Raw genomic sequence first — 26,153 nt, 5'->3', positions numbered from 1 at the left:
CGGTTTTTAGGGTTCCGTACCCAAAGGGTAAAACGGGACCCTATTACTAAGACTTCGCTGTCCGTCCGTCCGTCCGTCTGTCACCAGGCTGTATCTCACGAACCGTAATAGCTAGACAGTTGAAATTTTCACAGATGATGTATTTCTGTTGCCGCTATAACAACAAATACTAAAAACAGAATAAAATAAAGATTTGAATGGGCTCCCATACAACAAACGTGATTTTTGACCAAAGTTAAGCAACGTCGGGAGTGGTCAGTACTTGGATGGGTGACCGTTTTTTTTTTCCTTTTTTTTGTTTTTTTTTTGCATTATGGCACGGAACCCTTCGTGCGCGAGTCCGACTCGCACTTGCCCGATTTTTATTTATTTTAAGTCAACTTAAGCAAGGTTAATTAGGTAATCCCGTTAACTAATAAATTCATAAACGACTTCACCCTAAAGTCCAAAAATTTCATCTAAACCTACCTGCAAACCCATTACCCGTTCTATTCCAAATTACTAGCAATAAAGTACTTACTCTGTAATAAAATACTTAGTCCGTGCTCACAGCTTGGCCGCAGGCTCCAGTATTGAACGAGTCATTATTGGATGAAATGAGTTTAAACTTCTACGCTACTAAACACACCAAAATACCCCTTATTTATAACATGACAAAGCTTAAAATCCTTCCTCTTAAATTCATCTACAGTAAGTTTAAGCTATCGCTATTTAAAACTATGCTTTATCTCTTTAAACATAAAGCTCAAAACGCCTCAGTTGTAGGTTATAACAGTCAACTCCCTACGGAATAGGCGTGGCCTCAGATACCACTAAGCGGTCGCTCCAAGCTCCGTCAGTCGAGATCCGACGCTCTATCGCGAAGTGAGTGCAGTGTTGTGTAAAATGGAGTCCGAAATTAGCAAAATGCCCACAAAAATACCGCCGAAAAACTTCTCCATCGAGTCCATAGTGGGTATAAACGAGCGAAGATCGCCGGAGATCGATATCGAGAATTCCATATCGCAGGATTACGCGAATTCGGAGGACGATGAAGCTAAGATCCGGGACGCGAAGATGGGATACTATTTCCAGCAGAATCGGGTGCCTAATTTCCCGTTTTTCATGTCATATGATAAGAGGGTTATGGGGTTTGAGGGGCAGGGTGAGGAGCTGAAGAGAGCGAGCCCGAGCAGCGCGAGAAGTGAAGTTGATAGCGACGGCGTCGATGAGAGACCACATGGTGAGTCAAGACATACAGTTTAAAGACATTTTCACCACACTAGCTCGGAAAGGCTTACTTTGCACTTCAAAAACTGATAGCAAAGTTGCGTTTTATTCACATGTGAGGCAAAGTAATCAAATGCAAATTTTGAGTTGATTTCTTCTGTTTGCTGGTAGAATTTATTTTTAAATGATAATTTTGGATGATAAATATTTAATAACATTCATTTGGATTTGATTTTGTTTGATATTTTACATTTAATATTTGATACGGGTTGGTGTGGTGGAAAGATATTTAACTAAAAATCAGACGGGTATAACCCTCACTTAACACTTGATAATGCCCGAAGCATTTGAAATTGAAATCATTTATTTGAAACATGTAAGGTGATGGACTGATGGTACTGGTGCTCGACGCAGTCCCAGTACATGTCATCTTGAAACTTTTAAGTCATTGTCAATAGAGGTGACGGCAGTGTCATCTATTGGGAATTAGCATATCGAGCAGTAGTACCACCACCTTAGCGCTAAATGCGGCTTCAATACTGAATAATATGTTAGATTTTTATTTGAATGTCTGTATGGCACTTATAGCAGTGTTTTCTGAATGTGAATATGTTTGTGATCCCTAGCTTCTATAAGGGCATTTTCATGTAACTTGTACAAGTTAAGCGCGACTTAAGTCGTGTTTCAGTAACGTCTAACCGTTACATTCTTGACAAAATGTATGGGATTTGATTTGACATTGACCGTCAGTTTTGTAACGATTGCTAACCGGCCGTTAAAGGTGTTCAATTAAATGAAAATGTCCATAAGGAGATCGGGAAAATCTCAAGGCAGTCAATGCGGAGGATAACGGATAAGCTACCTCAAGAGTCGCGAAAGATTTTTCTAAAGTGGTCGTGACATAATTCATGTTAAAACACCTCTGACTTTTATGGAAATATTTAAGCTTTTGGTAAATTTCGCATTCTTAGTTTCTAACTGAATATAAATTGTCAGCCTTTTGATAAAGGTGTGTTCCTTAGGTTTTACCATTTAAGAAACATCAATATAATGTTCATATGAGATGAGTTACAGACTAATGTATAATATCGCTAAAGGCGTGTCGATAAGTACATACGATAAGCAGGCAAGTCGAGACTTGGTCGAGACAATAAAACGCATCTCTTATACCGACGGCAAAAAAAACTCAAGTAGGTAGGTATAGGTATCCACCGTCGGAAGCGTCACAAATACAAACATATTAATTATATTAATGATTCTGTAATAAAGTTCTACATTTATGCGAATAATTATATCAAACCGATTAATGAATTTAACTAACAGTGTTTATAAATTACGTCAAACCTTACTTTAAAAATTCGCGCCAATGGTCTGTCAGATTCAATATACACCATAGGTAAGATACCTACCTCTACACTTTTTCTTTTTATAGACATTTCCATAAAAATGAAATAGGTAGGTAAGTACCTAAACACTATGATATTTCACAGTACATAAATATTCATATTCATATTCATTTAATCCATTGTTCTCATGCTCATCAGTAAGTACAATAGGTCTTACATTTTAGTCTTCGTAGGTGCACGACACCCTGCTAGGGTATACAATACAGGACATGTTACTTAATAACTAAATAAAATTTACAATTACAGTAATTATAATAGCAAAGTAAATGATTTAAACTTTAAAGTAATTATCATGCAATATTAGGTTTAAACTAAATTCAAACACTAGAGTATTACCTACTTGATGTCAATTAATTTTATACAAGGAAAAAAAATGTAAATGTATATGTTATTAATAAATTGATTGATTGAATATGGTCCTATTTTCCCGCACTAGTGCGTAAAATAGCACTTTTCGTGTCATGTCAAAAGTTTAAAGGGCCATATGTACTGTAAAACGTTGTAGTACGATACACAACGTCCCATCGGTCGTGTTTTAATTTATCGCCACTCGTTTCGAATTTCCTCTTTTCCGCACTTGTATCGTAAATAACTATTTCCTCTACCTTTTTTTCTAAATCTTTAAAAAGTACCTCTATTTGTGTTTTTTATGAAGTCGGCAAATGTCGGCGTATTTAAATACTCCCGACATTATTACGGTATTGTTTAAGTTATCTTGTATAGCGGTAAATTGTTAAGGCCACACCGCCAAAGGTTGTATTGTACCGCTAAAGGTTTATTAGGCTTTAAAGACATTTAGAATATTGTCATTTAGATTAGGTATCTATTATTAAAACAAAAAGATATTGAATACAATAGAAATGTTTATTTGCCAGAATACGTTACAATTAGGTCTAAATACAGTTTTAGAATCAGTATATGCGTTAAATAATTCAGTAATTGCATAGAATAAGATTGCAGATGTTGTTATATCTTTTTGAAATATTCATTGTACTTAATACCTATGTTTTTGCCAGAAATAATAAACTAAAAGAATAAAATAAAAGTTAAAGTAGGTATAAAATTAAAAATAATACATAACAAACAGAATAGGCACTAAAATATTTAGAAAATTTGAATATCGCACCTTTTCTACTGACAAAGTTGTTTGACCGTCTATACATTTATACACAAAGTAAAATAAAACTATCATCCCAACAAAGTCAAATAGATAAAGAAAGGATTACAATTAGCTTATACTAAAATAACAGTTTATCCTAACAAAGCACCCTAAGCGATCCCCCTAATCCTATTTATTCTCAAATTGAGCATAACACTGTTTGCAAAACACATAAAAACATTACTCTCCCTTCGTCAGTCGGCTAAAAAGGGGCACAGAGCCCCGCGGGACGCTCTTATTCAATCAAGTGATGAAAGGGGCTCAAATCTAAATTATTTCTGTGTATCAGGTGTTTTGTCAGCGAACGATTAAGTATGTAATTTGATAGGCAATTTGAAAGGGGTTTGATAGTTTTTTAATGACTTGTTGATAGAGTTAGACCGTAAAAAGTCTGCAGTGATTTTGATAGCCCGCGCAGTGCAAGTGTCATTTCAAAACGTCAAACTTCTATGAAATTATGACGTATAAATAACACTTACACTGCGTGGGCTATCAAATCCGCTGCAGACTTTTATTGGTGCCAATATATCTACCGTGTCTTGTGTTTTGTAGTTAAATTTAATACCTAACAACGATAGGTAATTTAAGTTTGTTTTTCAAGTTGAACTTTATGGGTCGTTTTTTTAATAATCTACAAAATAAACTGCGGTTAGCCGCCGCCAACAAACTTAATGATCAATTGCCAAACACATTTCGTCAAAAGATATCAATTAATTTATATAAACCTTAGAGGCGTAAAATAAAACACCTATAGCCGGTTAAACAAGTTTGTCATTACAAAAAGGCGCGAAATTCTAATTTTCTATCTGTGGATTACCCTTCGGAACGTTTTTTTTTTAATTTGCCGCTTTTTCTACTGACGGAAAAGTCTTGACAGAGTTTATGTTGGCGTCTTCTGTTCTAAATATAAAATGTGAACTGTTTTCAAGGACTGTCTTAAATATAAGACAGTAAAAACTGTCACTAATCGTAGGTAACCTCGAAAATTAACCAAGTTGTAAATTTCAACAGTAAACCAATAAACAAATATAGCAATAAATAAAATCCAACGAGTTACCACGTCACGCTTTAATCCATACACAAATTGAACACAGTAGCACATATTGTTCCTCATAGCTTCTGTTCACCATTGTCAGCCATCTTGCCAGCGTGACGTCTGTCAACTTTGCCGCCAAAACGAAAACTATAGACAATACCTTTTCTTTTGTTAGTTGTTGGGCCACAACTTTTGTTTTGCTCAATTATGGAGTATTTATTTTGACCGCGTCTTTTGAAATTTCTCTTTTATGGTGCCCTTCGGTTATTTATCTGTTGTTTGGTTTCTATTTGGTTTTATTGCTTCCACATTTTTGGTCAATGCGGTGTTTTCTGCGAAAAAGCTTGTTCCAAATGGGAAGTTTTAGTTGCCGAATCGAATTTTTATGAAAGTAGGTAGTGTCAGACCAAGACAAGTCTGCAACGATTTTTATAGCACACGCAGTGCAAGTGTTATTTTAAATGTCAAACTTCTCTGAAATTATGACGTATAATAACATTTGCACTGCATGTGCTATCAAAATAGTTGCAGACTTGTATTGATCTAACTCTACTTATTAGTTCGTTTTTTTTAGCATTAGAAAGAACTCCACAGAAGCAAGCGTGCAGTTTTTATCAGGCTCTTTAATTGTTAATAATTATTGAATTATCTAATGTAGCATGGTCAATACTTACATATAATTTACTTCAAATTATTACCGCTAAAAGTGCCGGATTTGGAACCACAAGCTTACTTCTGCGAAGTTCTTTCTAATGCTAAAAAAAACGAACTATAGGTAATGGATTTCGTTGTTTTTTATTTGCTTGTATTGCTGTTCGGTCCATAATATGTTAATTTTGTCGGGATAATCTCGTCTATTTTTGGCCAAAAATTTGCACGATTAACTTTACATTATTTTGTAAAGCATGATGCTATATGGAAAAGAAATATTTTAAGAATCGAGTTGGGCATAGTAAGCTATGCCCCCAGGCTCCAACCCCCCAAGATATATTATTATTTCTTTTAGAATCACTCGGCTGATTATCATTAAATTCATTCATGTTATCATTCAATTATTTACTAAAACAAAAAATATCAGGTTCATTTAATAATTTTATTATAATTAGTTGAGCTCAATAAAGTTTATACGTTAATTAACATTTTAATTAAATTTAACTAGAGATTATTACATTTACACATCATTAAATTTAATACTGTTTGACACTTTTACTATAAAGCATGTAAACTAAATTAAAGCCCCAATTAAAAAAACTAAAAAACAAATGCAACCATAAAAGCCCCGTTATCTTAATCCGAGTGTTACCCCACCTCGCGAGCGAAAGAGACGGCGAACGCCCCGCCCTGATTGGTGGGAATGGTGGGGATAACTGGACACGTTATTGGTTAGACGCGTTATAGATTTTTAGTACACCCACTTGCTACAGTCGCCTTAACTGTTGTCATAGACAATCTTCCTTTTAAGCGCGCTTGAAATTTGACAGTTTGTGTTCGGCCAGTATTTTGTTTTTTTTTTAAACGAGTATGGAAGCGTTCAGGAGTTATTCGATGGATCATAAGATATTGACAGTTGATTTAATGACGAAGCATTATGATGTCACGCCTCCGCCGTCGCCGAAAAGCAAAGGTATTTAAAGTCGCACCAAACAAAGTCTGCAGCGGATTTCATAGCCCACGCAGTGTGTTATGTATACGTCATACGTTCAGTTTGACGTTTAAAATGACACTTGCACTGCGTGGGCTATCAAAATCGCTGCAGATTTTTTACGGTCAGACTATAATTATTTTATAATGGTTTGTCAAAGTACACACACAGTTAACAGTTAGTATTTTCCTTGTGTTGGTGTGGTGTACATTTTTTTGTTACACTCGGTGGAAAAATTTGTTTAACCCTCGCTATCGCTATCGCATCTATCGCTTGCTCGGTTATCAATATTAGCACGAGAGGTTAAACAACAACTTTGCCCCCTTGTAAGGCCCACTTGCACCATTCCACTAACCCGGGGTTAACCGGTTAAACCAGGAGTCGCCATGGTAAGCCATACAATTTGACACTAGGTTAATAATTTAGCCGCTTAACCCCGGGTTAGTAAAAAGGTGCAAGTGGGTCTAAAACAAATAACAATTGTTTTTTTTAATACGGTTTATGCACTTTTCCGTTTAAGACAAGTTTTTAACATAGTCTCTTAAGGCCCACTTGCACCATTCCACTAACCCGGGGTTAACCTGTTAAACCTGGAGTTGCCAATGGATACAAGTACAATTTGACATTAAGTTAACTCTTTAACCGCTTAACCCCGGTTTAGTAGGATGGTGCAAGTGGGTCTAAGCGCTACTTGCACCAATTCACTAACCCGGGGTTAACCGGTTAAACCTGGAGTGACCATGGTTACCAGTACAATTTGACACTTGGTTGACGGTTAAACCGCTTAACCCCGGGTTAATGGGATGGTGCAAGTGGCCCTTTGGGCTACTTGTACCATCCCACTAACCCGGGGTTAACCGGTTAAACCTGGAGTTACGATGATTACCAGTACAATTTGGCACTGGGTTAACGGTTTAACCAGTTAACCTTGGGTTAGTGAGATGGTGCAAGTAGCCCTAAGAGGGTTCTACTATATTTGGTAAATTGATATTAAATAATCGTACGCCGCGATCATTATGATCAACTCTCATGTCCCCACTTGCCATCTGGCACTAGATATCTAGACTTTCTCAAGCTAATGAAGGGTCCATTATTCTTAGTGCTTCATCAATACAGATGTCGTCAATTTGATAACTACATTTACAACTCGGGATCGGTTAAATCGGTTCTTAAGTAACTTAAGTACCTACTAAACTACTAGTGAAGTTAAACCACAATATTTATAACTAGTTTTAACTTTTTTAGATAATTTATGTAACGTTGTTTCTAAAAAAGTTGTACCTATAGGCTTACAGATTATGAATTTGATCTAGATTGGTTATGATATGGATATGAATGATCTGACTGGTGATCACAAATCTAGATTATTACTTATATTATATTACTATCAAAATGGTCTTCATTGTGTCTTTAATTTTAGGCGGTTTTATATTGTTTTTAAAAGACTTTTAGTTCTCTGTTTTCGTGTCATATTCAACGATATTTTACACTTGCTATAAATAAATATGTATCTATTTTATAAATATGTACCATATTTTTGCGATAGCTAACGGTCTAATATAAATTTACACTTTGAAAAGTACCGTTTGTTAGGCAATTAGGCCCAGATTTAAACCTAAACAAATCGCCATAAACACCTTAAGATAACACCCAGGTAGATCACCCAACAACAATACGGCAACTAAACCTTTTGACACGCTAATTTCAACCTTAATTCAAGCAACTGCGGCTTTTTAAAATGAGATACGTGTATTTCGAACTGCAAAGATAACCTTGTCAAAAATATGAAGTAATTATGAGCTTTTTACAACACCTTTGAAAACGCCGACTCTTTTGTTGTTGTTTATAACATACAAAATCTTTGGTGCCGTATTCTTCCCGATAATTTCCAGTTTAATATTTTTATTGACGTTTTATTGTGCACCGTTAGGTTAGGTTATCAGAATATGGTCGCATTTTATGGCCTTTAGTGTTGCCGACAATTTAACGATAAACCAAATAAAATAAGTGATTATCGTGAAAACTATAATGTCCCATGACTATTATTCTATCACCGGTTGGTCATTTACTTATTTTCATTCTGAACGTCATTTATTTTTTGGTACGATGCACTAAATACTTTAAAAGTTTTAAAACTTTAAATAAAAGTACCTATACCTACCACTGAATCCGGCTCCAGTAGGGATATGATGGTCCTTCTTGTCTACGTGACAGCATGATAAAACGGTATCCGTCACTTTCCATCGCGCTCGGTTAAAATGTGACTAATATTTTGTCACGTGGTTAAAGCCATCCATAATAGGCCTGCAGAAATATATTACTTATCATAATAATTATGGGTGCATACGTCAAATAATCTAGTTATCATAATATTGATTTCAAGTAAGAATCAATATAAATGTTGTATAAAAACTTATAAACTAAAATTATACTAAATTAATAAAAATAAAACCTAAACTACAATAAAAAATCGCCCCTCGGCAAGGTACTGTAGACGCTGGCAGCATTACCTCGCTGAATTGCAATATTAATCATAATATTATGCTCCTAATTTAGTTGAAATCTGTCACTATACCACAGACTTTTTTTTTATAATAATGTTAATATGTTCCGGAAACGCGGCGCTATACTAACCACAGTAGATTTCGGGCCACACAATTAAGGAAATAGTTTATTTAGTCGCATCATTTAACGTCAATATTTAGGGCTAAAATATAAAAGTGTGAGCATACGTCACGTTGGCAGTTTAGTGAAGCCAAATGGTTCAATTAACATCAAATAAAGCCGTATTACTGGCCACAGCTGCCAAATTAAATCAAAGGCATCAATGTATTGTCTATGGTAGAAAAAGTTAACAGCGCGGGTGGATTCCCGCCACAATTTGACAAGTGGCCATTTTTAATTGTGCACACGCTTACCAACTTAACAATGCTGTTAACAAAAGCGCCACTGTACACCGCGAGCTCTAATATTTGTATGCGGGGAGTTACTTTCACATTTTGCCACCGGTAAATATATATTTGTACAGAAGCGAGGGTCGAGAATGTAATATGTCTTGTCAATTGGGGCTTAAACTGATTTTGTTTTTATTGCGCCGTGCTCCCTACTGTGATATTTATCTTCATTATATCGTTGCCGACTAGTAGATACGAATTTTATTATGAAAATTGTGTAGGGGAGAGCGGGGACATGGGTAATTGGGTCCGTAGGATAATTGTTCAAATGGATGCTGCAGATTGTTTCTGGTCCGTTGGGAGCGTAATCCTTGCACTATTTGCAGCATATTGTTTTAATCTTTTTATACTTATTTATTATTGATGAAGAGGAAAGTTAATTGAATTATGCTGATTACATTTTATACAGCCAGGTTTTTTATTAGAGATTTTTATTTTAAATTTAACTTTAATTCTATTACGGATGGGGAAAACTAAATTATCTAATATATTTTAGCAGGAAAAAATTACAGGAAAAAGTAGTTTTTTTACTATAGGTATTACGAAAAAAATATGAAAAGTCTTTATTCAACGTTCATTAGTTTGTTAATCTAAAGCTCAATTTGGTGCAGAGCAAAGCTCGGTCCTCCGAATATTTTTTTGTCTTGAAACACACAATCGCAGTCCTATTTCAGCAACAATCCAATTAACATTAGTGCTGGATAATGGATTCACCGTAACGATCTGGCCAGTTACATCCATAGACAACCGGTCTATTAAGCGGGAACACACGACACAATCGCCGGCGCGTGGCGAGGGTGCCAATAATGCCAATAGCAAATTTAGCTAACCAACTTATCTGGTTGTAAATCAAGCGGAATTAAATCTTAGCCCATTGTATTAAGGACTTGATAGATGTTGTTTTATATTGGTCGAATTTGCCGCTTAAATTGATCGTCACTATTATTAATGAAGCGTTCGATTGGGCGTTCTTTGGCATTTATGGCGTTTTATGGCCAATTAGCTACCTCCGTTAGTTTTGGGTTTTAGCATTTTAGTGCTTTATAATGAATTCTTAGGCAATGAAAGGTATAAAGTAAATTTATTAGTTAAGGTTAGACATTCCGAAAATTGCCGCGCGAGTGATTAAAAATATGTGAGTTTAGGTAAGTAAATTAATTTTCACCACACCAGCTCGGAAAGGCTTACTTTGCACTTCAAAAACTGATAGCAAAGTTGCATTTTATTCCCATGTGAGGCAAATTAAACAAATGCAAATTTTGAGTTGTTTTCATATATTTGCTGGTAGAATTGACTTTTAAATGATGATTTTGGATGATAAATATTTAATAACATTAATTTGGTTTGATTTTGTTTGATATTTTACGTTTAATATTTGCTTGCGGTTGGTGTGGTGAAAAATTTTGTGTTTCACTCGGGGGCAAATTTTGTTTAATCCTCGTGCTTTGAAACCCTCGCACCGCTCAAGATTCCATTTCTCGAACCACTCGCTACGCTCGTGGTTCAAATTTGGAATCTTTCGCTTGCTCGGGTATCAATATTAGCACGAGCGGTTAAACAACAACTTTGCCCCCGAGTGAAACAAATAACTATTATTATAAATTCCTGTATGTTACTAGAAGATACCGTTATTTTCTGTCATTAGATAATTTCTTAGGTAGATGTTTGAATAAGACAAAAAAGTTAACGTGGTTAGATACATATGGACAGATTTTTATAACATTAACCCCGATAAATGATCACGCTCTAAGGGGTTGATATGGTACTTTTGAATTATTACTACTATGCGGACGTGATGGCGGGCAGAGCCTAGTATTCAATAATTAGTGCTCACATAACCAAAAAAACAACTAGCCTTTAAAAGCCCCGTTTAAAATCAAACATTGCTCCATCATATTATTGGCAACGCGCAGGCGCTAACCGGACCATAGACAAGTGGTCGTTAGACGAATGATGGCCGCGTGTGAAAAGGTTGTTTCGTCACTCGTGCTCTATGAACTGTTGGTTTCATGTTAAGGTGTATATACATGATAAATATAAATAAAGAAATACATATATATATTATAACGACATTCTTACACAAATTGACTAAGTCCTGTGTTCAAGACTTCAAGAGCTAGAATGACATGTATGAATTTCAGGGCCCGTGGCCGAAAAGACAATCATACTTACTGCCGTATTCGAACTTCAAGATATTCACAAGAGACGACACGTACTAGATCCATTCTAGATACGTTATAGTTTAGATATCAACTAGTTCTCTTTTGCAGCGCAATACGAGCAATCAATGTCACTTTTACGTTAGATAGAGTAAGATCTATAAGATGTGAATTGGATCTCTAAGTCATATCCTGTGGAAATCGTTCAAGAGTATCTCCAGAATCCCGCAAATGTCAAATTTTACAGGTTAGATCTTAAACATATCGTTATCGTATCTAAAGATGTCTAATAGATGTCTTAAGCTTCTACAGATATATTCCGACAATGGTATGTGGTATTAGATAATTGCTAAAGAGGAGCAACGAATTCAATCTATCGACCAGATGCCGCAATGTATTGCAAATCACATGCGATTATCGGCGACGTTTAGACAGGCCATTATACAGTATGTGTCCGACCATGGGGCTTTAATTCCAGGGCCTGATTTTACTCGCTAAACTGAGCTACTTTTACTATAGGACCAACCCTAAAATCAGTCAAAAAATTTCGGCTTTTCCATAGAAAACGTCGACATCTGATCAGACAAAATGTATAAAAACGTAAAAAAAAATTCGGGATTTCGGGGTTGGTGCCATAATAAAAGTAGCTCAGTTTAGCGAGTAGAATCGAGCCCTGGATTTAAAGCCCGATGGTCAGTAACACCCTGTATTGGAAAATCGACAAGTAAAATGCAAATAAAATGACTGATTGATTGACAAGTAAAAATGTATCGGAATAACTGCGGTAGGTTGCTCAATCAAATTGTCATTTTAGTATATGAGATAAAAACAAAAGTTAACTCATAGTCTAGTAAAACATGGTCTTCTCTTCCCAGAGTGACACAGGCCTACGTCACAATAACATGGCCGCTATATATAGCGCTATCGCATATTATCATATAGCGCTGTCGCATGATGACGTAGGCTTGTGTCAGTCAGGTGACCTAGAAAAGACGAGAAGAGAGTACCAGGCGGAGTATATTATTATACCATGAGTTAACTTAAAATTTCCTCGATCATCAAATTCATCAATAACGTTCAACATGGCGGCTAAGGCGGCTTACATGACCGTACTCACGGCTTTTTCCTCAGAGCTCGTTGTTTCTTCCAATTAGCGCGGACAAAGACGGAGAAACGTTTCGACATTATTCTTGTAAATGACACACGTCATTACTGCACTTAAGAAAGACTAAGTGAAGGGAAGTGGGTGTCCTGTTAGGACATTTAGAGTTGGACCAAGAAAAGTCTACAGCGATTTTGATAGCCCACGCAATGCAAGTGTTATTCATACGTCATAATTTCATAGAAGTTTGATGTTTAAAATGACACTTGCACTGCGTGTGCTATCAAAATCGCTGCAGACTTCTCGGTCTGACTCTAGTATTTGTGAGGCTGTTGCTTAATATACGAGTCAAACTATAAAAAACCAACTGAAAACTTTTCCGTTATGCTACTTCCAAAAACAATTACGAATTTAATTGAGGCGGTTATAAAACGTTTTAAAATACGGACGGAAGCCCTCAAACGGAAGCTTTTTAAATCTTGTTTCGTTTCCTCGTTCTTTTTTCAAAAACAGACACACGCCATAATAGCGCAGCTGGTGACCATAGAGTCAGAAAAGGTTACGATTTAAAAAAAAGTTTGTTTGACAACAACGTTTTGAATGGGAGGAAGCGAGGCTAGACGTTGCAAATTGGTTTAAGTACGCTGTCGCCACCCAGCATGGGAACGGCTCAAGTGGTCCAGACGCCGGCCCGATTAAAAAAAAACATCATGTGTTTGAAATATTCAAAGTGGTGATAAATTCTCAATAACGATGTCTTAATACGGTTGCAGTTTTTTTACAAGTTTGTGGCGACGTCTATTCGAAAGAGTTTTAAATTTAGAAGCGTCTTAATTTCCCGTTTAGCATAGACAATGGAGTTGTGTTTTAACGGCCAGTGTCAATAGCGGCGGCCGTTTAAATTTAGAACCACTTCACCATAATCAGATCTGTAAAGGCGGCGTTTCGGTGGCACTTTTTCTTAAATTGAGCGGCAATGGCTGCCGGTTTCTTTGTGGCCAGCATATAATGGCGGGAACACACATGGGAAAACATTTAATTAGACAACAGCTTATTTGTGTTTGTATTGTGTTAATGTATTCCCTTTGAAACGTAGGCTGCGTGCAATTAGCACCTTCGCCGCGGCTTCTGAACCTTTTTTTTGATAACTCAATTCCATAGACTAATTAGTTTTTTTAATCGCGGCTCGCTTTGTGTTTCTGGTGTCTGGTATAATTAAGATTACGGGACTGAAGAGTGTACTTGTACAACCCTTTATGAAATGCGGTAGCTTTTTAGAATAGATAATCGGTCCTCTGAAAACCAGAAGTTTAAGAGGTTATTTTTAAAACGCATCTTAATTTGAAACTCTCTTTGTCTACAGAATCGCTCAGTCCGCAGTCTGAACAGATGACCAACTCAAATTCGGTGCCAGACCCAAATATAAGGTAAGAAATCAATTTTATCTGAGCTGTTGTTTTGGAACAATAGCTTGATAGACTTTTCTCGATATAAATATAATGATCATCTGCTTAAAATGTTCTACTGGACCGCCCGATTCGACCACTCAGGAATAATATGTCGCTTTCCATAACAGACGGGTCTTTAATCCACTTATGATGCACTTGTGTTAAATTGTATATTTAACAGCGCCATCTATCTCACCTCTTACGTACTTTATCGAAGTCTAGAATCACTAGATGGCTTAATGATCTATATAACGTACCTACTTAGTTCCCTACAAAGTGCATAGGTGGCGCTGTAATTAGATTTAATTATTTTAGGCTAGTTAATTTGCGATGTACTCATATCACTTTCCGAATATACACCATAAGAAGCACACGCTGGTTTGTCTCCGACTCCCTCAATATCCTCCGACCTACGCCCACGTGCCATCAACTTGAATCATAAAAGTGCAAAAAGTATTGTCAATATCCATATTTGAAAATGGGGACTACGTACGGAAGAGGCCATCCCCTTTCCTCTTATATCTCACCAGTCGAGTCTTCTCTTCTTAAATTTAAGAGGTATCCTCTTGTCGGTGGAGTATTTTCCATTTCTCCCTCTCATAAGCGACCTCCTTGACCTCTGGATACGACACGACACCAGCTTTTTCTTTTACTTGGTCTACATAGCTACGTCTTGGTCTGCCCCTGCCTCTCTTTCCTTCTATCTTGCCTAGTTGACTACCGGTTCTAATCCAACATATGTCCGCAGACGATACCGCACGGCGTTCACAAGGGAACAGCTGGCTCGGCTTGAGAAGGAGTTCTTCAAGGAGAACTACGTCTCCAGACCGCGACGTTGCGAGCTCGCTGCGCAACTCAACCTCCCTGAGTCCACCATCAAGGTAGGTTCTTCTTACAATTTACTCTATTCATCCTTACACCCTAAAAGAAACTACACACCGCAGACAAGACAGCATATTATATAGCATAGTAGCGCTACCCCCTCTGCCACAAATATACGGTAGTTTTACTCCATTTTCGGGTCAAAGTGTCTTTGTGTGACGTCCGTGACTTTGAACGGACCAATCACGGCACGGGACTCGCTCACCTCGTCCGCCGCACCCCTGTATTTTTGGCAGCATTGCTCTAAACTCCGTCTACAGGATTCCTAGTCTATGCCACACAGTATAGTATAAGCTTCTACCAGCCGCGTCTAGATAACTATGACTGCTGCTTGACACCATTTTCTATAGCACTGAGTAGACGTCGATGCTCAAAAGACGCTAGTGTGGGGTCTATCTAACCTAATTGTCGCTCAATCTCTCAGAGGACGATTATATCAGTCAATAAGATGTCTTGAATGTTAGTTATATTTTCCTCTCAGTATTGTAGCGCTCAAGAGCTAGACATCAAGTTTTAAGCCATCATTATTTCCAAATCAGCTTTTCAATTGGAATTGATAATTTACAAGTGTATTTGTAAAATGCCTTGTCAACAGATCTTGGTATTTTAAAGTGATTGTTAACTACTTTAATTTCGTTTAAAATAACTAAGTGTCAACCGGCAAAACTTTTCGTAACCTGAAGTACTTGAACCACCTACGCGTAGTTTTAATATTTCAAAGAGTTGCAAAGTCCTACAGCCCACGCGATGGCCTACATATTCTTTGGCCTACATGAAAATGGCCTTTTGTCAATTATTATGTCAGTGACGATTTCGTTACTTCGTCATTTCGAGCACAATTATGTAGTCACGTTTAAATAACTACTACAAAACGGTACAAATTAAACCTACTTATACTTAGATTAATTCGAAAAAAATACGCAATTATGTTTTTTATCCATCATTACTTTGACAATAGTAATAAAGTTTAACTCTTAATTTGTTCTGACAAATAATTTAAGTCATCATCATCATTAAACTATCTATATTTAAATACTAAAAATTCGGTAGGTACTTAAAGCACCATTATCATCATTAGCGTCAAAATCCTATGAATTACAACGATAATAGTGACGTTACCACACTTTGTGGCTGCCAAGTCATTGCAAAGTTATTTTAAACTGAGTCTATTGTAAGTTAACCATAGACAAATTTCACTTGTATTTAAATACCTACGTATAGCTGATCAAGCAAATCTTGTCAGTAAAAAAAGGCGCGAAATTCAAATTTTCTATGGGACGATATCTCTTCGCGCCTACATTTTTCAAATTTGCCGCCTTTTTCTACTGACAAGATCTGCTTGACCAAGTATATAAGTCTCCTTAAGGCCAAATCGAACGTATACACTGATATCATGACATCCAAACTGATGTCATTCAGTTATCATGCATTTCGTTTGTACTTGTCCGTACATGTATTGGTGCTATAAGATGCACTTTAAATAAAATGATTCAAATATCATTCTAATATCAGTGATGTTCGAATTGTCCCGTTTTATTTGTGACGCGGAAGGTTGTATAAGGCGCTGTATGATGCTTCAATTAGATACACAATAATTTCCATCACGAACGTTTTATGGCTTCTCGATAATTCGCAGAGTCACGATATGAACGTGTGAACGTACTGTGTCGTCGACGTCAAAGATATCTTTACATTTTTCGCCTTATTGCAAAGGAGTAAGGCACAAAAGTGTAAACATATTTTTGAAGTCGACTGTACACGCTAAACGCGTTCCATTTTTGAAACAAAAGCGATAATTGATGTACAATGATTTGTGAAATCTAGTTTGACGGTTGAAACAACTCTTTGTTTGAAACTGACACTTTGTTTTTTTTTTTTATTTCATTGTTATTTTTTCGTTTATGAACGAATATCAAAAATAGTGATCCAGAGACAAGAAGTAGAAAAGTCTACAACGATTTTGATAGCACACGCAGCGCAAGTGTTAATTATACGTCATATTTTCTTAGAAGTTTGACGTTTAAAATAACACTTGCACTGCGTGTGTTATCGAAATCGTTGCACTTTTCTTGCTCTAACTCTTTTATTTCCGTATGAATTTTTGGAACACATAACGGTTATATCCACAACGTTCCAAATTCAAACATGACAAGTATTTTTTTAACGATCATATCTAAATTCCTCGCGGCCAGTCATAATCTCAATTATCACTTCCAAGTAAAAAGAAAGCAGCGGCCGAATAAAAACATGTGTTTTTATTGCTTCATTCGAATTTTACATGCACGCTAATTTGTCGATGTATCAAAAACCGCCGGAATTATTCAGTAGCAACCTCTAATGAACATTAAAAAAAAAACTAACCATAAACTAGCTATTAGTGTGTATATGAAGACTTCATCGGTTGTCTATGCGCGCATCTGTTTTATGGCGGCAATACCAATTAAAAACTATTAAACCATAGCTACCACATGATGTGTCGTAAACATCGAGATTTCTATTTGTTTATTGTGATGGACCTTTATAATATCTATAAACACGACACGACAGGTTTAATTGCGTTCGCACTTCATTTCCATTTTATTATTATAGCTGGCCAAGCAATATTGTCAGTAAAAAAGGGCGCGAAATTCAAATTTTCTATGGGACTATAATCAATCGCGCCTAGATTTTTTAAATTTGCCGCGTTTTTCTACTGACAAGATTTGCTTGACCAAATATACAATAATACAAGTAATTATACTTGGTCAAGCAAATATTTTCAGTACAGTCAACGGTAAAAATATGGGTGTAGACAACTTACTCATAAATATGTCCCATAGTTCTTAATTCACTGACATAAGAGTTATGGGACATATTTTTTAAATGATTTGTAAACCCATATTTTTACCGTTGACTGTAGAAAAAGGCGCGAAATTCAAATTTTCTATGGGACGATATCCTTCGCGCCTACAGTTTTTAAATTTGCCGCGTTTTTCTACTGACACGATTTGCTTGACCAAGTGTACAATATCCTCCCGAGTCCCTGAGGCCTTTATAAAGTATTTAATCCTAATGGAATTTTGAATTAAAATGGAGTATAATATGGTTCCAAATTCAAAACTGCAATAATGACAAGGGGCCCATTCGCACGACAGCTTTTTCAACGCGCGTTAAAAATGCGCTTGAATCTCTCCGCACTCCAAAATTGATTTAATGACCAAGGCTTAAAGTAGAAAATCCAACAACGCTTGATAAAAAGCGCCACCGCTGTCGTGTGAATACATACATGGTTATCCATTTGTGTCATTCAAACGCTTTTTTAACGCGCGTTGATAAAGCTGTCGTGCGAATGGGGCCTTAGGAATGAAAAGCGATAATCTTGTCTATGGTATCGGAATTTCGCAAGCATTCCCGCCAATTAGCAGAGCGGCGGCCATTTTGAGGACAAAGGAGGTTTCAACTTTTAAGTTTGACTTCGCTTTGTGTGCGTACTTTGTAATGACAGCTTTTAACTGAGCATCAGTGACTCTTATTTCTATACAAATAAGGTTTAAAATTGTTCATTTAGCAGTGTGAATGGTACGACGGAGGGCCATTATTTCGCGTTGATGATTTTAGATGGGTTTCGTTTCTCGCTGTGTAAATATGTTTTATTGGTGTTTTAGTGTTCAAAAGCAAATATCTGCTGGATTTCTCTCAGTTTGCGGTTTAATTATGAAGTTAGCCTTTATTATTTTTTATTTAATATGAGATAGTAAAGATATGTGACGTTCCACGGCCAAAGGTACCTTATGGCGACTGGCGCTTACCCTATTATTAACGCCGCTCAATATTCAGTCGGGGCAATGGTACCTTTTGCCGTGGAACGTCACATATCTTTACTATTTCATATCTAGTGAATCTCTAATTCATTTTCCGAACCGCGCCGATGTTCATCTCAGAGCATGATCACACAACAAAATGACCCTTGGTATATGTGTGTGTGTGTGGGTGTGTGTGTAAATGCTGTGCTACTTATTTAAATTGCGTGAAGCTTCTAAATGATTCACACCTCATTGTTCTGTATCACTTAAATTCGTTTATCGCGGCCATCTTTCCAAAACTAAGACAAAGAGTAATTAAAATGGGTACTTTCTCACTTGCGTACATTGCTTTAATTAGCCTCGTAGAACTGCTACGGCGTAGCACCGTAGACGCACTACGTGTTCTACGACACCAAATATCAGCTAGTTATAATTATACCTAGTAAATGTAATAAAAAAATGTAAAGTTGGACCAAGCGAACTATGCATGGCATTAGCAATGACATACTGTGGCGATGCCGTCATTAATATCAATTTTGTATAAAAATATGTATGACGTTTATAATGATTGTTCTGCTCCAATCGGTGTAAAGTTATCTTAGACGGACTCTAAAAAATAATCAACGACCAATATAATTAACTTATTAATTATGTGTATAAAACGATAATTAACGACCAAAAACATCGGGAGAAATACCTACACAAAATCTAGCGAATTGAGAAGCGATTTTCTATAAAATTAGACCTCTATTCTAATATGCAATATTATTATTTTATCACTATTGACAATATTTGACTACTAGTCAAATCAGTTCCTTTTTTCGAACTGTCAAAACGATTTAGCTACTATGGAATTTATATGAAACACTAGCATGTGACGTCACAGTCAAATTACCTACTCTTTATAGTTTTATACGGGTTTTAAAATAGAAATTGTGTTTAAAAATAACTGCTGTCTACGTTTCTTTATTGATCTTCTGGTGCTTTATTCCTTGCGTGGTGTAAAATAATTTATTTTAAATACAGTCAAATGGGGGTTTTCAGAAATAAATATCGAAAACCCGATTCTCAGAGTTCCCGGTGTTTTTGGGTTCTTTCAACTCAGAATCACTAGCATAATACAATTCTGATGATAAAATAAAATGTCCCAAAAATTGTACATTCCACTACGTCACGCACATACAAGTGAAAATTTTTTTTGTACTAAAACGTGACTTAATGGAATGGACATTTTGGGACATCTTTTTTTAACGGTGGGATGGAGAATGCTGTCGATTCTGAGTAGAATGAGCCCAAGAACGTCCAGATGTGAAAGAATCAGGTTTTCAATATTTATTTCTGAAAACGCACAAATATAGGGTATTTACTAAACCACCTATCTCTTTTTCCCAGGTATGGTTCCAAAACCGAAGAATGAAGGACAAACGCCAACGCATCGCGGTCGCTTGGCCGTACGCGGCCGTATACAGCGACCCGGCCTTCGCGGCCTCAATCCTCCAAGCCGCCGCGTCCTCCGTCGGCCTGCCCTACCCCTACCCCTCCCCCATCATCCCCCCCTTCCACAACCCCCAGCTCATACCCGGCAACTACCCGTACTACCCCCGCTACCCCTACATACCCCCCACGCCCCCCTCGCCTGTCAACCCCGAGATACGACCACAGTATTCCAACTTCAATTTGAATGTGGACAAGTAGGTTTTTAGGTTATTTATTGAGGCATTTAATTGTTGTGTTATGTACTTGTAAAATATTGATATGATATTGATGCGCTGGTGGCCTAGCGGTAAGCGCATGCGACTTTCAATCCGGAGGTCGCGGGTTCAAACCCCGGCTCGTACCAATGAAATTTCGGAACTTATGTACGAAATATTAGTTGATATTTACCAGTCGCTTTTCGGTGAAGGAAAACATCGTGAGGAAACCGACCTAATCCCAATAAGGCCTAGTTTCCCCTCTGGGTTGGTCAGATGGACAGTCGCTTCCGTAAAAACTAGTGCCTACGTCCATTCTTGGGATTAGTTGTCAAGCGGACCACAAGCTCCTATGAGCCGTGGCAAAAATGCTGGGATACCGCGAGGAAGAAGAGACTTATAAAATATTGATATGCAAAGGTGATTTTCAATAGTTTTAATGAAACTATTTAAGTTACATTAGCTTTAATATTTACCGATTTCTAAAGTCAGATCACATAAAGGTTTTATTCGGATTGCGACTGTAATAGTGTCACTGTTGCAGCATTGCAGCAACACAAAACAATAAAATTGACAGGCACAATTTCCTTGATACATTTTGATATTGTACGATTGACGTTTAACTTCGTCATTTAATTTATCAAGATTGAAATCGTTTGTTTCCTATTGCTGCAGTGTCGTGCAACAATACTTTCACAACCGGGATGTTACCTTAAATAAGCGCTCCTTTTTGACTCGCCTTTTAATAGTTTTTGTAACAAAGAAGACGGAGAACAATAAAGACACGTTTACTTTATTATTTAAGAATTTAAATTTAAAGATATTCTACCATTCCGTATTATAGTCTGACCACAATTTTGTAACATTCGCTTGATGATTTCACCGTCGTATTTTTTATAATAATATAATTTATAAATTTTGTTTTGGAATCAAAACTTATAAATGATAAGACAAGCGAATGATAAATATTACTGTTAAAATGTATTATACATAATACTCCTTTCGATTGCATAAATAGGAAATGTCTTATGTGAAAATATATAAATATAGGCTAGACTAAATTGTAAAAACCAAAGTAAAACGCCTCATAGTGCAATACAAAATACGGAGGCGTTTTTTTAAATGTAAATAAATTTATTATCTGACAGCTTTCAATGGCTGACTTATTTCCATTGCCTATTTGCAATTAGACATTTTTTTTAAAACTTTTTTTTAATTGCAATCAGGCACTGGATTCTTGTAAAAAGCATGTATAGACATAATTAGTGTTCATAATAGATTAGTGAAATGTTTTATTGTAGTAAATAAGATTGTAAATAGTAACATTTTAAATTAAAAAGAAGTTATTTATAAATTTATTTCGTTGTTTCAATGATTTACTTACCTTACATATGAGCGTTTCTTCTATTTTTTGCCATTTCTATATATTGTGACCTTTTTTGCCATTTTTGTGTTATTTCTAGTCAGGATACATGGCCGCTATATATAGCACTATCGCATATTATCATATAGCGCTGTCGCATGATGACGTAGGCTTGTGTCAGTCAGGTGACCTAGAAAAGACGGGAAGAGAGTACCAGCTAGGCGGAGTATAATATTATACCATGCATGATACCTATCAACAGTTACAAATATCACGGGTAAAAACTTAGCTGTTTAGCTTCAAACCAGTAGTAGTACTAGTAATCACTTTATTGTACACAACACAGGTTTACAAAAATATATTACAGTAATGGAAGTACAAAGGCGAACTTATCCCTATGAGGGATCTCTTCCAGCTAACCTTCGATTAGATGAGAGGAAAACTCCAGTCAGGTCAGATATCTAGACACGCGGCAGCGTGTCAAGCCAAGTTCAAGCAAAGGAACTGGCTAGCCAGCGCCAAGTGTAATATTACACGAACCACTTGGTGCCACTTTTGACCCTTCTATAACTCAAAACATCTTTAACGTAAACACATACAACTACGTGTGTTTAATTATATCCATAAGGACATCTAGAAGCCCAAATTTCATGAAGCTAGCTCAAACGGTTATAAAGATATGAAGGTCAAAAAGTCGTAAATTTTAAGACTGACTGACAGACTTATAGTACCTAAACCTAACCTACTTCCAGATGACCTAGAAGGATGAAATTTGGAATCCAGCTCAGTTATTGTGTGAAAGCGTAGGAAAAAATCTAAAAATAAAAAAAAGTTATAAAATAGGGGGGGTCCCCATACAAAAAAAACATTTTTTATTGTGACTGACATATAAGTACCTAAACCTAACCTACTTCCAGATGACCTAGAAGGATGAAATTTGGAATCCAGCTCGGTTATTGTGTGTAAGCGTAGGAAAAAATCTAAAAACAAAAAAAAGTTAATAAATAGGGGGGGTCCCCATACAAATTTCTTTTTTATTGTGACTGACATATAGTACCTAAACCTAACCTACTTCCAGATGACCTAGATCTATCAGATGATCTAGATGGCCTGCGAAGCCGATGGTCCTGGGTTCGAATCCCAGTAAGGGCATTTATTTGTATGATGATATAGATATTTGTTCCTGAGTCATGGGTGTTTTCTATGTATTTAAGTATTTGTATATTATATATATATCGTTGTCTGAGTACCCACAACACAAGCCTTCTTGAGTTTACTGTGGGACTTAGTCAATCTGTGTAAGAATGTCCTATAATATTTATTTATTTATTTATTTATTTCTTTATTTATTTATCGTCTTAGGTTAGGTATTTTTATAATATGAATATAAAAGTAAAATATAAAAACACTTACAAAACAATAAAAATACATATAAACACATTATAAAAAACCTAACCTAGGGTGCCGCCAGCAGCGGGGCAAGGCCCAAGCTACCGGTGGTCAGGGCTGCAGAGAGAGGAACCGACGTACTATCCGCGCCGTGTCCAAGATCACCGCCTTCTGCATCTGTCCCTTGATCCAACCACCTAGCGAGAGTCTCTCGAGATGTTGGTCGAGACTCTTCGCTATTAAACCGTTCACTGAAACGACTATCGGGACAATGATCGTCGAATCAACATCCCACATGGCGGTTATCTCGTGAGCCAAGTCTAGGTACTTACTGGACTTGTCCTTCTCGGCCTTCACGAGATTCTCATCATGGGGGATGGTGATGTCAACGAGCATGGCCCGACGTTGCGATCGATCTATTATCACAATATCAGGCTTATTGGCTACAATAGTCCTGTCAGTGATGATAGATCGATCCCAATAGAGCGTGGCACGACCATTCTCGAGAACAGGCGCAGGTGAGTACTTGTAGTACGGTACTTCGCAGTCCACAAGGCCATATAGAAGAGCAAGTTGCTGGTGAATAATCCTGGCTACGAGATTATGTCTGTGCAAGTACTCGCCGTTAGCAAGATGAGAACAACCGGAAATGATATGCCTGAGTGACTCTCCGGGACGGCGGCATGCCCGACAAATGTCGACCGTACCGTCCTTCAGGATATATTTCCGATAGTTGTTCGTCATCATCACTTCGTCTGCAATTGCACAGGCAAAACCCTCGGTTTCTCCGAAGAGGTCCCCGAATCGTAACCAGTATTTATTTATTTATTATTAGAAGGATGAAATTTGGAATCCAGCTCGGTAATTGTGTGTAAGCGTAGGAAAAAATCTAAAAATAAAAAAGTTAAAAAATAGGGGGGGACCCCATACAAAAAACCTGTAATACGCGCTAAACAACCGGCCAACGGTGTGTCGTTGGCAGCGCGCGGCACCACATAATTAATACAAAGAACAGAAGTAAAAAACATGCAGCGGAAACACAAGAAAAAACATTAAATCTCAATACCTGCCTAGTTTTCTTTACAAAAAGTATTGATATCCCATCAAAAACATAAATGTAAAAAAGGAGAGCCAAGTTCAATACAAAAATTATTCTTGGCTGTGGGGTTCGCCGCAAAAAGAATGGAGATCTAAATGAGTGCCAAGTTCTATGCAAAATCCAAATATGTATTTATAGGAACAAAATAACATTATAAACAAGTATTAAACTCTATTTCTTTGCTTTATTGGATACCTATAACAATTGCTGTTATTTAAAAAAAATGTGAGATCTTAAAGTAGGTTAGATTTGGCTTGGCCAGTTTTTATCAGAATTACAAAATATATATGTTGAATAAATTTATAAAATGACTGATGTAATGAAAACTGGCCAAGTCAAATCTAACCTGCTTTAAGATCTCGCATTTTTTTTAAATAACAGCAATTGTTATAGGTATCCAATAAAGCAAAGAAATAGAGTTTAATACTTGTTTATAATGTTATTTTGTTCCTATAAATACATATTTGGATTTTGCATAGAACTTGGCACTCATTTAGATCTCCATTCTTTTTGCGGCGAACCCCACAGCCAAGAATAATTTTTGTATTGAACTTGGCTCTCCTTTTTTACATTTATGTTTTTGATGGGATACAAACTTACGGGATACAGTAATATTTAGAAAAAGTAAACTAACGTATTGTCAACTCATAAAATACATACTAGCATACATACAATACAATACAATATATATATATATATATATATACAAGTACCAGTTTTTGTATGTGTGTGTAAAGTGTTTAAATAATCCATATTTAAAATGTAATTTCTTGCAGACTCATTTAGAGTTAGACCAAGTTAAGTTGGCAGCGATTTCGATAGCCCTGACGGTGCAAGTGTTAGAGTCGGATCAAAAAAAGTCTGCAGCGGATTTGATAGCCCACGCAGTGCAAGTGTCATTTATGCGTCATAATTTCATAGAAGTTTGACGTTTAAAATAACAGTTTCACTGCGTGGGCTATCAAATCCGCTGCAGATTATTCTTGGTCTGACTCTATGAGAAAGCTATGAGATTTATTTTTCTTTAAAATTCCACAGAAATAATTGCTTGTGTAGAGTACCGTAAAATGGAGTGAGTAGGGACAAAACTGGCATTCAAACCTCGATAACATTTTATTTTCACATTTTATGCCAACTTAATATATATATATAAATAAAATGCTGTTGTTTGTCTGGCTAAAACTCGAAAACGGCTGAACCAATCTGGTTAACTTGGGCATTGAATTATTTGTAGAAGTCCAGGGAAGGTTCAAACGGTCAGAAAATATTGAAAAATTCAGAGAAAGTAGTAAAAACAAACAAGAAAACTAGTTTGTTAGACTATATATATATATTTCAGCTCTGTGACTACCGTCACAAAATAAATAATGGTACTAGGTACAGAAGACTCACTCTCTAACAAAACGCGTCTGTCACGATCAGCACAGATCCGCTAGGTGGCGACAGCGCCACGCGCGGCTTATGGCAAACCCCAAAATTGGGGTCGAACGGATGGAGTTTTAGCTACCTGTAGCAAAGCGACGAAATCGCGGAGTGAGCCACGCCTGCTACCGTGCTTGTCCAATAATGGAGGTACCTCTATAAATCTCATAAAAGTGCCAATAAAGTGCTGGATCGTAATAGATAACAGGACCGCGATATGCACATGTATAAATTATATATACCTATCGGTATATACCGGGTGTGGCCTGTAATATGAGCAAAAAATTTTACTGTAGGCTGTACTCCTCATACTGACCAACATTTGTTCAGCGACTTTTAAAAATAACTTGTGGTTCGGTTTAAAGTTTATTCTAAGACGCAGTGTATTGCGAATTCTATTATGTTTAAGG

At 36.6% G+C, this 26,153-nt stretch overlaps 1 protein-coding gene across 1 annotated transcript; it reads left to right on the top strand.

Annotated features, from left to right (window-relative positions):
• The first annotated feature begins 465 nt into the window (after positions 1–465).
• Positions 466–20,474, top strand: LOC134677073 (segmentation protein even-skipped). Its single transcript, XM_063535520.1, has 4 exons — positions 466–1,222; positions 14,031–14,094; positions 14,864–14,996; positions 20,172–20,474. Exons 1-4 carry the CDS (start codon positions 886–888, stop codon positions 20,472–20,474), a joined length of 837 nt encoding a protein of 278 aa, XP_063391590.1. The 5' UTR covers positions 466–885.
• The last annotated feature ends 5,679 nt before the right edge of the window (positions 20,475–26,153 follow it).

This window comes from Cydia fagiglandana, chromosome 25 (assembly GCF_963556715.1).
Source record: "Cydia fagiglandana chromosome 25, ilCydFagi1.1, whole genome shotgun sequence".
Classification (NCBI taxonomy): domain Eukaryota; kingdom Metazoa; phylum Arthropoda; class Insecta; order Lepidoptera; family Tortricidae; genus Cydia; species Cydia fagiglandana.
This window is presented reverse-complemented; position numbering and strand designations above follow the sequence as displayed.